The sequence below is a fragment of the Boeremia exigua genome, assembly GCF_020726555.1.
Source record: "Boeremia exigua strain MPI-SDFR-AT-0100 chromosome Unknown C7974scaffold_1, whole genome shotgun sequence".
NCBI lineage: Eukaryota > Fungi > Ascomycota > Dothideomycetes > Pleosporales > Didymellaceae > Boeremia > Boeremia exigua.
In genome coordinates this window covers 2,651,721-2,666,061 of record NW_025763518.1, presented here as the reverse complement: position 1 = coordinate 2,666,061, position 14,341 = coordinate 2,651,721, and the positions used below count along the sequence as shown (strand labels likewise).

Genomic DNA, 14,341 nt, shown 5'->3' with positions numbered 1-14,341 from the left:
CAACTGAAACAGTACCCTAGGAAGGAAAGAGCCCGTTGGGCTTATGTTTTTGTGAAGTGCAAAGCACACAATGATTTGACCGTAGACGTTTTGGTTTGTCGTCATTGTTATATCTGATCTATCGACATCGCCAGCCTCTAGCCCCTCGTACGTATGATTCACACCAATACCTAGCCGTAGTTGAACGGGTTCCTGCAGAGCGGACAACTCGAGCTGCCGCTGCTCTTAAACCACTTGAACAAGCAAGCACCATGGAACGCGTTCTTGCACGTGCCACACCTCTTGTCAGGCACCTTCCTATCCGGCCCCACAATGCTATAGCAAATGGCACACTCCGTCTGGCCCTTGAGTGCGCCTTCAACATTTCTCCTCCAGGTCGACAAAGCATCAATAAGTGAGCCGTTGAAGATTGTGATTGCGCCGAGTGAAGTCCTGAGCCACGACTGCCATTTTTGCTCATTTACCGCAACACGGTTCAAGCCCTCGATATGTGCGTTTGATAATGGGAAGGCTGGTGGTAGGCTGATGCGCATCGACATTGTTTGCTCATCCAGCACATAGCTGGCGGTGATCTCGCGGGCGCGTGGCGCAACTCGTACTGCGAATGTGTCGTCTGTCGCAGTACCTGCCCAAGCCGTCACGCTATCTAATGCAGCGGAGATGACGGGTGGCGAGATAAACCTTTCGGTCCAAGGTTCGAGGGCAACAGCGATGGCACGGGATTTGCTAGTCAGAGCGTTGAACCACGACTTCGTCAGAGATGGAGTGTGAAGAAGGGTGAGGTAGTAGAGGTTGGTGAGAAGCCACTGAATGTCCTGCTTTGGAGCCTCAGCGTCAGGAGTGTAGGTTGTAACATCAAGTTTGGACACATCTACAGGCTTGTTGTGCGCGTGGCCAAGGAAATCGAATGTGAAGTCAAGCAGGCCTGGGAGATGCTCGCCTTCCTTGATGTGTTCGATGTAGTCGTTTTTAACTTTGAAAGACTAATGTTGTCAGCCGGATACAGAGGGATAATTTTGTTGTTACTAACTGCATGTTCGAGATGGTCGAAGACAAGCAACCAGCTCAGCAAGTAACCTCTCAAGGGCAACGGAACGCTGCGATCGAAGTTCACATCAGCTAGTGCTGCTACTGTTGGTGCCTCGATGATCAACGAAAGTAATTCTTCTGGCAAGCGAGCCGTGGTCTTCGATAGCGCAGCGTCAATGGAAATCTGTTCCTGCGCGGCAGGTATCTGCTTGTGCAGAATCTCGAAAGCAGTCTGTTGAACAGGTTGCGACTCAACATATAGCAGTGGATAAAGCTCCTCGGCAGAGTCCAGATGCTGTGATGGCACCTTTGCAATCTGACGTGCTAGGACCTCGTTGACCATCTTTAAAGGTTGGTGGAATTCGTCCGGGAAGTGTTGCGAGTGCTTGAGTAGGTTTACCAGCCCTGCGGCAACTGACTGCTCGTTCTCCTTCCATACCTCAACAAGATCGTCGTTGGGATCCTCCTTCTCTGCAAGCCTACGTAGTTGTTCATACAACTTGAGTGAGGCATGTGTAAATGGGATGGGGCTGCTCGCTGCAACTTCAGTAGTCTGCAGCTCACTTGTGTTTGACCAGGCTGTTGAGAGCGCGTTCAAGATGTCAGCCCAATGCTCGCCATACATGTCACTCATCAACGGAAGCAAGGCCGTCAGTGCACGGCAGACCTCTGCTCTGACCTCTACCGAACCATTGGCCGGATCTAGCCATGTCACAACGTGTTTGACGAAGAACACCAGTCGCTGCTTAGCGATGCTCTCTGTGATGCCATCTTGGACAAGGACCGCATTCAGAGTGACGAGCTGGTTCAATCCCTCTTGTGGTTTCTGGACGATATCAAGGCCTGTCAGATCAGCGATGAGCTCGTTGCATAGACGCTCACAAGACTTTGACGCCGCGAGTGGCTCTTCGAATGCAGCCAGATAAGCGAGAAGAGGGAGGACTTGTTTGTTCTTCCTGATAGTTTTGACTGCTTCCTGCACCCGTGCAGTCCATGAGCTCTTCCAGCCGTGGAATGCAATTGCAGTCGATACCATAGAGCTGCAGGCACGGGCAGCATAATAGGCCTCAGTAGAGGTGCTGGTCGGGATCTGGCCAAGCACGTCCTGTGCCCAACTCAACAACGAGTTCTCATCGCTAGAATTCCGCGCTAATGACGAAACAGAACCGCCTTCACCCGTGAGTTCTTGCGCGATGAAAGCGGAAGCATCCGACTTGAAGGACATGGCATCATTCTCAGTGTCGTTATTGTAATCCGTCCAGAAGCCATTGGCTCCAGCAAGACTAACGTTGTCATCAACGAGCTGCACAGTGAGAGCAAGGTTGCGTAAGTAGAGGTCCCGCACTTCGACAGGAGCAATCTGCACCCTGAAGTGTGGAATCCTCGAGATCCTTGCCACGTATTGCGCAATGCGATACGCTGCCGAGTAGCCGTCTGCGTCCCGGCTCATCTTTTTAATATCAGCAGACGTAACGGCTGGCTCCACCAAGTAAGTAGCCCCATTGAGTGTGTTGGCAATGGCAAGTGCAGACTTGGGCACAGATGCCAAGAACGGAGCAAGAGCAGCATTCCAGTCTTCAGCGCTAGGAAACAGATTTGAATTCTCTTCCCATGTCTGGGCAGGCTTCAGAGACTTTTCAGCCAATTCTACCAGTGTCTCCACCGAGACTGAAGACGGCGATGCCTCACGTAACCCCTGATGGATGAGATCGTACATAGAGTTTTGAGTGCCAGCATCAGACGCCAGAATCGTTCGTATAGATGCACTGACTGTAGCTGCACCTTGTGCGGTCTCATCATTGGGGGATTCAGAAGCGCGCAGTAAGGCTTGTAGAAGCTCTCCACCTTTCGGTGTGGCTGCAAACTCTCGTAGCATGGATGGATTCGACTTGACAATCTGACGCAAACCTTGCAATGAGTGAGATGCAAGCTCTGAAATTGACAGTGATTGAGTCAGATATGCAAGAACGTCATCCGTTGTCTCTGGAGCAAGAATCTTGGCTTGGGATTGTAGGATGCGCGCGAACGAGTCCCACTCCGATGAGCCCGCAACAGCTTCGTGCACATTTGACTTGACAAAACTCTGCAGCTCGGCATCAGAGCTAGCCAAGTCGAAGGACGCTGGGATTTTAGATGATGTGAGCAGTGCCTCGAGCGCCTTTGTCTTGACTGTGGAATCATCCGCGTTCAGGACCGTTTTCAGCGAAGCACTCCAGGCGCCCTTGAAAATCGAAGATTCGGAGAAGGAGTACATAATCTCCACGAGATAGGTGGATGATGGCGATAGAATGATCGTTGGTAGGTCATCTTGGATGAACTGTTCAAGTTGCTGTCCAATCGTGCCGCTGATTAAGTCCTTGCTACGAGACAAGAGTGCAGCAATCGTAGCAGCAGCGCCGAATGGTTTTCCGTTCCTGTTCTTCACAACATTCAAGGCTTCCGTGATGATTGCGGTCTCGGCATCTTTGACGGCCTGCGAGAGTCCTGCTTCGATCTTGACCTGGAGAACCTGCTCTTGTAGCATTGCGTAATGCGTACCGTGTTGAAGCACGGCTGTCTGGGATTTCTCAAAATCTTTCGATTGCGCAGGTGCAGACGTTTGAATGTCTTCAATGAGTTTCTGGGCGTACTGTGGCCACTGCTTCGAAAGCGCCATAGTTACACCATCAACCGCCAAGGCTCGAGCGAGAAGATTGCCCGCATTGGATGGTATGTTCCATTGCGATGTTTCTACCGAAGGCCGCAGGTACTGGCTCATGAGGGGTAACACCATCTCCTGCACAAACGCCTCCTGATGATCAGCCGACAGCCGTGCGTTCACCAAAGCTAGGATCTTGAAATATGCAGTGTATGAAGCCTCCTGGCTATATTTGGGCTCGTTCTTGCTTGTGATGCCAGCCTGGAGAGCATTGAGAAGCTCTACCGCATCAGGTGCGTTGTTGGGAAGAATTGATGTTGGTATTGCCTTGATCAGATCAACCAAACGGCTCCAATAGTCCTGAGGACCAAATTGCGAGCCCTTTTTCAGAAACTGTCGTAACCGTCTGTCAACCGATGTCTTGCTTTTGTAATGTTCGGTCCACACGGTCGGGTATGCCGTCGTCAGCTGGATCAGAGCTTCGAGGTAATCGTACGCGGAGCCAGTCTGGTCAGAGTTGAGTGCTACTGAGAGATAAGCCTTGCTGATGGTCTCCAAGTTCGTACTAGCTGCCTGAGACTGCTTCGTCAAGCAAGTCTTCAGCAAACGGTGCAGCGAGCGCCGAATCGAGACGTCTGCATGCGACGCAAAGTCCCATAGTTTCTTATCCCCTAACAAGGTGTCGTAGTCGCCTTGAAACTTCGCCAGTTCCTCCGGTGCCAAGTTGTTCAACAAACTCCCTAGCAGTGCTATACATGCTGAGATAACCCTGCTGTACTTCGCCTGTGCATCATCTGCGCTGACGGTGCGCTCGTCACTGAGGGTAGTGACGCTTTCCTTATCGACTGCGTCGCGGCAGTACTCGAGGACGGGCTGCTGGTAGGCTTTGCGGATGTTCTGGATTTTCTCGGGTGTGACGAAGACCTGGCGCAGTGAGTTCTGTGTTGCTTCAACGACGGCGCGATCGCCGTCGTAAAGGCCGCACAGCCATGCAGCGACGCTCTTTGGCATATGTCGGGCAATGCGCTTGCCGGCGGATGCGGCCATGAGGCCATGGACGGTATGGGACAGCTGCCGAACAGCCTTGGCATTATCTATCGAGGTGCGCGGATACACAGTGATCTGATTGTTTCATTACTATAACGTTCTCCTACACAGCACCGCCTGGCAACACTGACCCATGCTTCCAACACACCCTCCTCAACCGGCTCCTGCAACGCCCCAATGTGTGCCTGCAAATCTTCAAGCGCCTTCGCTTTCGTGGTACTGTCCTTTTTCGACAGGTTTCGGAAATAAACCACGACATTGGGGTCTGTTATTGCAGAGAGGTTGGGCGGCTCTGCGACATAAGAGAGTTGCGACGCGCTGCCTCCGAAGCTCCCACCAAACGCGGGGGTGCTGCCGAACGTCGAAGCAGCACGCGCACTGCTGGCCGAGGCCTTCGCTGCGCGCTTGCTCATGCTGTGCGTGGTATAATATATGTGAACAGAAAAAGAAAAAGAGGGAGCGACGCAGGCAATCACGGCAACCAATAACGATATTGCGAAGTATCGAAAGACGAAGTTTGTGTGAGGCGTGCCCACCAAACGATGACGATTGCTGAAGGGCGGTAGTGGGGACCCTGTTGGCGCTAGTAACGAACATGTGATGGCGCGTTTCGAGATCAGATCCAACGCGCTTTGTCTCTCCCAGACGACTTCATCGCCACGACAGCTTCCGCGCGGGCGGTCGTCAACATGAAGTTCTTCATAGAGTGAGTGCTATCTATTGAACCCCTTGTGTTTCGTTTTGTTCGTCCCTAAATCACTTCCGAGCAAGCCAACTACTTACCCAGGTGATGCCTACCAATCGTAGACATCGCATTGTCATGACCACCTTTACACTTCTGCAGCTCAGCGTAATGCTATCATCTCTCATTTCTTTTACACTCTGGTGGAGTGTCTTCTTCTCAATGACGACACAACTTCGTGCATATGCTCACCTTCCAACAGTAATCTGCCGGTGCTTTTCCCGTACCCCCGGGTCTATCCAGAACAATATGCCTACATGTGCGATCTCAAGCGCACTCTGGATCAGGGCGGGCATTGTGTTCTGGAGATGCCTTCAGGTACAGGTAAAACTGTATCTTTACTTTCCCTCATCATTGCCTATCAACAATTTTACCCGGAGAAGCGAAAGCTCATCTACTGTTCTCGAACCATGTCCGAGATCGAGAAGGCACTAGCTGAGCTGAAAGCTCTAATGAAATACCGTACGCAAGAGCTGGGAAGAGAGGAGGAGTTTCGCGGGCTGGGCCTTACGAGTCGAAAGAACCTCTGTCTGCACCCGAGTGTTAAGCGTGAAAAAAGTGGCAACGTTGTCGATGCAAGATGTCGCAGTCTTACAGCGGGTTTTGTGAAAGAGAAGAAAGAGCGTGGCGAAGATGTCGACCTATGTGTGTATCACGAGAACCTTGACCTTCTCGAGCCACATAACCTCATACCCCCTGGTGTTTTCACGTTCGACGGATTGCTCAAATATGGCGAGCAGCAGAAACAATGCCCTTACTTCACAGCACGTCGAATGATGCCTTTCTGCAACGTCATCATCTACTCATACCACTACTTGCTTGACCCCAAGATCGCCGATCGCGTATCGAAGGAGCTATCGAAAGATTGCATCGTTGTTTTTGACGAAGCTCACAACATCGACAACGTATGTATAGAGTCGCTGAGTATCGATTTGACAGAGGACGTGCTGCGAAAAGCTACCAAAGGAGTGAATAATCTGGACCGAAAGATCACTGAAATGAAAACTACCGACGCCGAAAAGCTGCAAAACGAGTACGCCAAATTAGTTGAAGGGCTGCGCACGGCAGAAGAAGCTCGAACAGAAGACGCTTTTATGGCCAACCCAGCGCTACCTGACGACCTACTCACCGAGGCAGTACCAGGTAACATCCGGCGTGCCGAACACTTCGTCGCCTTCCTGAAACGCTTCATCGAGTATCTCAAGATTCGAATGCGCGTCGTACAAGTTATCTCCGAAACCCCTCCATCCTTCTTGGAATCTCTCAAAAACGCGTCTTTCATCGAACGGAAGCCGCTACGCTTCTGTGCCGAGCGCTTGACTTCGCTTGTACGCACACTCGAGCTTACAAACATTGAAGACTACCAGCCTCTTCAAGACGTTGCAACATTTGCCACCCTCATCGCAACATACGAGACTGGCTTCCTGCTCATCATCGAACCCTTCGAATCGGCGACTGCACAAGTACCCAATCCTGTCCTTCACCTGACCTGCCTCGATGCTGCCATCGCCATCAAGCCCGTCTTCGAACGCTTCTACTCAGTCATCGTCACTTCTGGAACGATGTCCCCATTAGACATGTACCCTCGGATGCTCAACTTCAACACTGTCGTGCAAGAGTCGTTCACAATGACGCTCACGCGCAAGTCTTTTCTTCCTATGATCGTCGATCGTGGCAGCGACCAGAATCAGATTACGTCCGGCTTCGAACATCGAGGCGACATCCAAGTACAACGTAACTTTGGCAATTTGTTAATCGAATTCTGCAAACTTACACCCGACGGCGTTGTCGTTTTCTTCCCCTCTTATCTCTACATGGAGCACATCATCTCCGCCTGGCAGGGTATGGAGATTCTAGATACTGTCTGGAAGTACAAGCTCATCCTCGTTGAAACGCCCGACGCACAGGAAACAGCACTTGCGCTCGAGACCTTCCGCACCGCTTGCAATAATGGCCGTGGCGCCGTCTTGCTTTGTGTCGCACGTGGCAAGGTCTCTGAGGGTATCGATTTTGACCACCATTATGGGCGTACTGTGCTGTGTATGGGCGTTCCCTTCCAATACACCGAGTCCCGCATTCTAAAAGCGCGTCTGGAGTTCTTGCGTGAAACCTACCGTATCAAGGAACAAGATTTCCTCTCCTTCGATGCCATGCGTCACGCCGCCCAATGCCTGGGTCGTGTCATTCGTGGTAAGGACGATTACGGGATCATGGTGTTGGCAGATAAGCGATTCAACAAGAAAATCACTCAGCTGCCAAAGTGGATACAGCAGGGTCTTGATCAAAAGAGTACGAAGCTGAGTGTCGATCAGGCAGTGGGCACCGCAAAGCAGTTCTTGCGCGACATGAGTGTGCCATTGAGCAGGCAGCAAGCGGAGGGTTACTCAAGTTGGGGACCTGAGGAGCTGGCAGCGCACCAGAAGAAGAAGGGTGAGCTCGGTATTAGCGGTACAGATTACACGGCTTTGCGAGCTCTTGAAGGAAGAGCTGCCATTGAGGACATGGATGAAGATGAGTTTGGTGGGGGACTGAAAGAGGATGAATTTGGCGGGCAGGATATGGATGAAGTCATGGCTGACCTATAGATCTCAGGGTAAACAAAAAGACGGCCATCTCCAGCGTTCAGGATGGAGAACTACAACTCGATATCTGTTCATGGGTACGACCGAAATCCGCTCCAAGGCACTGCGAGCGACCCAGGCCTTGCAAGCTTCCCACCCAGCATTGACTTAACACGCGCAAATCCGCTGTCGCCGTCTATCCCACCCACCGCTTGGATAGTCGATAGAGGTCTACCGCAGCCGATGCTTATCACTCATACCATTAGTAAGAGCATTATGTACCAAGCTTTCACTTCTCGAAAATATAGAGCGCAATTCATGAATGACATCATCACGTGTGGTCTTTGCACTTGTCTCTATTAGGAGGGCACCTTCACTCACCTCGCGTGAGCCCCACTTAATCCGCACACTTCAACCTTTTCCCTCTCTCTCCCACACTCTTCCACACATACTCTCTAACAGCTCAGCTGTTACACAATTATACGGTAGGATAGTGCCTACGATACACGACGCAATCACTGATAATGCCAGCGAATATGTCAAGCAGTCACGACCCACCTAGCGCCGAAGTTGTCGAAGCTCCGGACGCCGAAGCTACAACTACCGCCGAAAATACCACTACAGCCGCTGCTGCTACGATCCTATCTGCACCTGACTCACACACGTTGCCTGCGATGCCATTTCGCTTTATGGACCTCCCGCTCGAGCTGCGCCTTTACGTCTACGAAGAGCTTGTTGTCGTCGGCAAGGTGTTCTATACGTCGCGTGAAACACAGCTTTACAGCAGAGCCCGCAGGAAGACCTCCAAGGCATACCGTAAGCCACACTTGGCAATTTTACGTGCATCGAAGGCTATTCACAGAGAGGCCGAGGACGCCTACTTGTCTAAGAACCAGTTCATGCTTCCATTTCAATTTAAGCGTCGACAGCCATTTTGCTCGTATGAAACAGGTGGTTCTCGCAAACTCTTCTCCATGCGAGCGTTCATGGTGATGAAGCATATCAGTATTGAGCTCTGCAGCCATGACAGTTTCCTCGACGCTGAATATACATCTCAATTGTGGCAGGAACAAGAGAGCAGCGATCCGAGATGTTTCGCTCGACTCAACGCTACACAGCGCCTTCTAAGAGCCCACGACGACACCCTAGCCAGGCTTCAGGGCAGTAACGGTTACATGTCTTACGTGTTGAGCAACATGAAATCACTGTCGACTATGGAACTGGATTTTGCTAATGCCTATTGTCCGACAGGATGCTGTCGATTGGGTGCAAGGACTCTCCAAGACGGAATTTGGTTTGAATTGTTTTCTCAACTCAGAAGTATACGGTTCCTTGGTCTACAGTACGAAAATGAGCAAGGTGACCTTATGGCCAGTTGGGTCAAGGAATCACAATTTAGTCGCAAATCGGCACCTCTCCCTTTGGACTCTCCATCTCTCGATGATCTTCACGAGCGACATGAGATCACTTTCACCAACGAAGGAGATCCATGGGAGCAGTGGAAGATCGACAGCGAAACTGTCTAGCCGTCACATCCCAATCTGGCGCCTAATCTTACCTCACACTGCAATCTCATTCGCACTGTGCAGTGGAAGCTCACGACGGAATACAAAACACAGACAATGCAAGAGCAACTCTAGTCCGAGGATACAGCTGTTCAACGGTCTCCAACCTTTCCCTTCGATCCAATGATTATTCAACAGGAGTTCCCATCACAGGTCCGCTGCACAAGCTCCAACTCAAGCCCATGGCTTTTTTTAGACATGGCTTTGAGAAGGAGGACAGACGTCATCTCACGCCGGTCCTCAGCTACGAACAGTCACAAGGTCTCCTTTCCACTATCTGCTAGTTTCCATACAAACCAATGATAAATTCTCAAATCACTGCTCGCCCTCTCCTTGTATGCCCTAACTCGTACCATTAGTGAAACGCCGCGCTTCTAAATACTAACACAGGACATCACCTTTATGGCACCAGGATAACAAGGCTCTTTCTCTAGACCTGCCATTCCACCCATAGGCCTGGAAGTGCGCTCCGAAAGGCTTGCATGTTCAGTCTGCAACAGCACGTGAATGAATGTTGTGTGTATCTTCTTGCTGGCTGCAATTTGCCTCGGTGACTGTGTTTTAAGAGGACTTCAGTGCGGGCTCGAAGGGCAGCGTCACGTATCTTGTCTGGCTGAAGTACGCCAAGAGCGCTGTGTAACGACTGCGCGTGTTTGTGGACGGGCGGGAGCGAGTATGGTTATCAGGAAGATGGAAATGGGGTGTTCGAAGTGCGATAGGCATGCATGTTGAGGGAGAAAACTTGATTGTTGAAAGCTTTATAGAAGAGGAGAAATGCCTGACCGAGATCATTGAACTTCTTGAGGTACAAGGTAACACTGATAGAATCCGCGACACCGACACCGACACCGTCCCTATAGCAATGTAGAACGTAAAAACAAAACATGAGCATGAATAGAAACATCAACACCTAGAGCAAATTGCTCGCAATGCCGTGGCATCGCCTTCGTCAACGATAAACGCCTGCAGATCGTCCACACTATTTACGCGTGTATCCTCCTCACTGCTGCTCTACGTCTCCATCTCCATGAACAGCCATTGCTGGCTGGTAATTTCAGCTTCCATGTCCTCGTCGGCCACGAAGTCCTCAAGTGTTGCCAGCCCGAAGCCGATCCACCCAAGGTCCTTCATCAAAGCCTTGGAGTCGGCGGAGCGGTCTATAGCCACGACGAGGCGGTCGCAGCCGAACTGCTGAACCTCGCAGAGTTCGAGGAGGGCCATGAGGCTAGACGTTGTTAGTGAAGAGTGCGAGGATTGGCGGTGGGGGTAACGTACCCGGCCTTTAGATCCCCCGAGGACTGCATAACTGCCTGATCGAAGAAGACGAACATCGCCTTCTCGTCATGTTGCTCGGCAACGAACCCGCGGAAGCGTATCCCGCCGACGTAGTCCCACATCTCAAGGCAGTCTGTCACGGAGCTCTTGTTACCAGAGCCAACCGCGACTTCCTGCACCGAGCCGGGCGTGCCGTAATCGGTTGTCGTTGCGTTGTTAAACATACCCGTCACTAGCGAGTCCTGCTGGCGCTGATTCCCCTCACCCAGGAAAACAGACCGCAGTGTCTCGCAGAAGAGTCTCTCACACTCGACCGTGATGGTGTATGCTGCCCCCCCTCTGCGCGCCTTACTCTGGAGAGTGTTGCTGGCGGCGAGGGGGGGACTCGAAGGGGGTGATGGTATTCCCTGGAGACAATCAGTACGCCATATCTTTTGCAGCATTGTCAAGGCTGGAGACGACTCACCGAGCTGACCTCAGGCCCACCACTCGACCCCGGCGGCCCCCGTAGTGCTGTAGTGGAAGCCGTGGACCGCCGCGTCGCGGAGGCTCACAGCGTAGCAGGTAGCACGGGTCTCTCCGCTCGACGAGGCGTACGAGCGGACGCTACAATTACTACTACTACTACTGTTTCGTTTCATGGAAAACGCCATTGCTACAGTATTGCCACAGTTACGCTGGGTGCGGAGAGTCGCTACGTGCGGTGAAGGTTTTCTGTTGGAGGTGGTGACTAGTCCGAGGACAGGCGACGTTAGGCGGCGGTGTTGGAGGGTTGGTGTTGCGTGCTGAGGATGGATCGTGACGGAGGTTGATGTGGTGATGCGAAGGAAATGAGGAGAAATCGCGCCTAATCTGTCTCAGGTAAAGCGCAATTGGCGCTACTGCCGCGCTAGAATCTTCGGTCGACGAGTGATGGTTGCAGGCTTGAACACGAGCAAAGACCCATAATCTTTGTCTCTTCAATGGTCGAAGGGATTAGAAGGCAATCCCACAATTCTTGAAAAATCTGCTCAAATATCATTTGGGTGTTGGGTGCGATACATGAAATAATAGCCGATTGAGCGCTGGGCGCTGTCACGTGAACGGCCTGGCGAAGCTGGGCATCATGCATCGACCTCGGAACCACACCAAGCTGTCACCCAACGATACACTGAATAAATAGACTTGATCAATCGATTTACTACACAACTATCCGGAACTCCATTACTTTTCTAGTAGCTTCCTCAGCGTGTCCACGCCTCGCTAGATGATCAGACAGATAGGAAAAGACATGCATGCTCGTGCGAGAAATCCGTCCTCCTCGCACATCTACGCCCAGTATGCAAGTCGGATATCTCAGACAGCGCTTATGCAGGGAAATTCAAAAAGGAGACGTACTTATGCACGCGAGTGGAGCGTAACGGCATTGTACAAGAGGGGGCGGGGCCCGGTTCTAAGCATGCGCGTAAGCGAACGCTTAGTTGACCGAGATACACTTGATGTCAAAGATCAAGTCGGAGTTGGGGGGAATGTCCGGGGGGGCGCCCTTCTTGCCGTAGGCCATGGCGGCGGGGATGGTGAGGCGACGCTCGCCACCAGCAGTCATGCCAGCGACACCGACGTCCCAGCCCTTGATGACCTGGCCGACACCAAGCTTGAAGGCGAAAGGCTTGCCCTTCTTGTTGGCTGTGTTGAAGTCAGTGCGGTTCCGAATGTATCGAGTTCTTCCACTCACAGTCGAAGACCTTGCCGTTCTTCAGCTTGCCGATGTAGCGCATCTCGACACGGTCGCCCTTCTTGGCGGCCTTGCCCTTGCCCTCCTTCTTGTCGTCGACGGTGACACCGCTGACGTTGCGGGGTCCCTTTGCGGCGGGCTTTGCGGCTTCCTTCTTCTCGTCAACCCTGGGCGAGCCAGTGGGGCCCATCTCGAGGTTCTTGGAGAACTGTACCTTCTTCTTATCACTGCTGGGGGTCTCAACCTTCTCAGCCTTCTTTGCGGTCTCCTGGGCGGCGGCGACGGCCTGGCCATCGTTCTTCTTGACCTTCTTGGCAGCCTTCTGCTCACCGTTGGTCGCAGCCTTGCTGATCAGATCATCAAGGCTCTCGGCCTCGGCGGCACGCTTGTTCTTGTTCTTGCCCTTCTTGCCCTCGACGAGCTTAGGGGCCTCCTCCTCAGAATCGACCTCGGTGATGCGGGGGTTCTCAAGACCGTCAAGCTCGTCCTCCTCGGACTCGTCCATCTCGTCGAGGTCGAGCTCATCCTCATCGGGGGAGAGATCGTACTCCTCATCGTACTCGTCCTCCTCATCCTCGTCATCATCCTCGGGGAAAGCAATGTAGTTACCGGTGACGTAAACGTCGTGTGTGCCGTCAACCTGGAGGTAGACCTCCTCGCCCTCGCGGACGGTGATGTCGAGCGGCTGCTGGTAGTTCTACGGTCTGTTAGCGTCCGAAAGATTTTTCGTGTTGGTGCAAAGTAGCATACCCTCTCAGGGTCGAGAGTGCACAGAACGAACTCCTCGACCTCGTCCTCCTCCTCGTCGTCCTCATCCTCGTCGTCAAGGTCGTCCTCATCACTGTCCTCATCGGCAGAGATCTTGTTTTTGCCCTTGCCGTTGACGGCGTCAATCTCCATCTCGTCCTCAGCGAGATCCTGAGCAAGCTTCTTCTTGAGAGCGGCCTGCTTGGCCTTCTTGGACTTGGCCTTATCGCTGGGGCCGCCGTTGGCCTCATCGTCGCTCTCGTCCTCGCTGTCCTCGTCCTCCTCGGGAAGAGCGACACCGCCGGCGCGCAGCTTGGCAATGATGCTCTCGACATCCTCGCCGTCAAAGTCCTCGTCATCCTCCTCGTCATCCTCGTCATCGAGGTCCATGGGCACGCGGATGATCCTCAGAGTTGCGCGAGGAACCTTGTGCTCCTCGTCGATCTGGGGCTCAGCGCTGGGGTCAATGGCGGCCATGGTGATGCGGAACTGGCAGTAATTAGTAGCCGTCATGTACTTATTGAGTGCATGAACATACTGCAGCAGAAGGGTCGACGGCAGCGGGAATGGGCAGGCCGCCAACGGGAATGCGACGCCCGTAGACGCCTGCAGGAACTGCGGAAGGCATCTTGGAGGTTATGTGGTGTTTCTGAATATGCAAAGTCGAAAGGGTGTTCGCAACTAAGAAATATGCGAAGAGTCGAGGTAAAGAGTTGCACAGCCGGGGGATTGGCGGTTGTACGGGAATGAGGTGGAAGAAGTTTCTCAGCGAGTACCATTGAAATAAAAAGTTCGCAGAGAGCTTCACAGCCTTCCTCACCGCCCGCGGTACAATGTGGGTCCGCTAGTGCATCAGTATCGATAGCAACCGCAGTTCTTCAACAAAAAAAGTGCACATGGACCGAGGCTTCGCGATGGAAACGTTGATCCTGTTTAGACTGGTTGGGGCGTCTCAGCGTGTGTTTTTGAGGTCGTTGCCTGCCACAATGTGCTGCCGGCCTCCAGCCGCGAGCCTCGTCGAAA

At 52.5% G+C, this 14,341-nt stretch overlaps 5 protein-coding genes across 5 annotated transcripts; 2 read left to right on the top strand and 3 right to left on the bottom strand.

Annotated features, from left to right (window-relative positions):
• Positions 1-55: 55 nt before the first annotated feature.
• On the bottom strand, positions 56-5,234 carry C7974DRAFT_326013 (RING zinc finger protein-like protein). Its single transcript, XM_046138978.1, has 3 exons — positions 4,840-5,234; positions 1,031-4,789; positions 56-983 (listed from the first exon to the last, which is right to left on the bottom strand). Exons 1-3 carry the CDS (start codon positions 5,125-5,127, stop codon positions 171-173), a joined length of 4,860 nt encoding a protein of 1,619 aa, XP_046003198.1. The 5' UTR covers positions 5,128-5,234; the 3' UTR covers positions 56-170.
• A 115-nt stretch (positions 5,235-5,349) lies between these two features.
• On the top strand, positions 5,350-8,348 carry C7974DRAFT_383582 (TFIIH basal transcription factor complex helicase-like protein subunit). Its single transcript, XM_046140780.1, has 2 exons — positions 5,350-5,420; positions 5,659-8,348. The coding sequence occupies exons 1-2, from the start codon at positions 5,404-5,406 to the stop codon at positions 8,039-8,041; spliced, it is 2,400 nt and encodes a 799-aa protein (XP_046003197.1). The 5' UTR covers positions 5,350-5,403; the 3' UTR covers positions 8,042-8,348.
• Positions 8,349-8,365: 17 nt separating this feature from the next.
• C7974DRAFT_419934 (uncharacterized protein) lies at positions 8,366-9,578 on the top strand. The gene is made up of 2 exons (XM_046144231.1): positions 8,366-8,502; positions 8,549-9,578. The coding sequence occupies exon 2, from the start codon at positions 8,554-8,556 to the stop codon at positions 9,541-9,543; it is 990 nt and encodes a 329-aa protein (XP_046003196.1). The 5' UTR covers positions 8,366-8,502; positions 8,549-8,553; the 3' UTR covers positions 9,544-9,578.
• Positions 9,579-10,308: 730 nt separating this feature from the next.
• C7974DRAFT_439780 (ornithine decarboxylase antizyme-domain-containing protein) lies at positions 10,309-11,300 on the bottom strand (the record flags this gene model as incomplete). The annotated part of the gene is made up of 2 exons (XM_046145295.1): positions 10,309-10,807; positions 10,858-11,300. The coding sequence occupies 2 exons, from the start codon at positions 11,298-11,300 to the stop codon at positions 10,594-10,596; spliced, it is 657 nt and encodes a 218-aa protein (XP_046003195.1). The 3' UTR covers positions 10,309-10,593.
• Positions 11,301-11,884: 584 nt separating this feature from the next.
• On the bottom strand, positions 11,885-14,297 carry C7974DRAFT_383578 (FK506-binding protein 3). Its single transcript, XM_046140779.1, has 4 exons — positions 13,857-14,297; positions 13,322-13,807; positions 12,572-13,268; positions 11,885-12,522 (listed from the first exon to the last, which is right to left on the bottom strand). Exons 1-4 carry the CDS (start codon positions 13,944-13,946, stop codon positions 12,314-12,316), a joined length of 1,482 nt encoding a protein of 493 aa, XP_046003194.1. The 5' UTR covers positions 13,947-14,297; the 3' UTR covers positions 11,885-12,313.
• Positions 14,298-14,341: the final 44 nt, after the last annotated feature.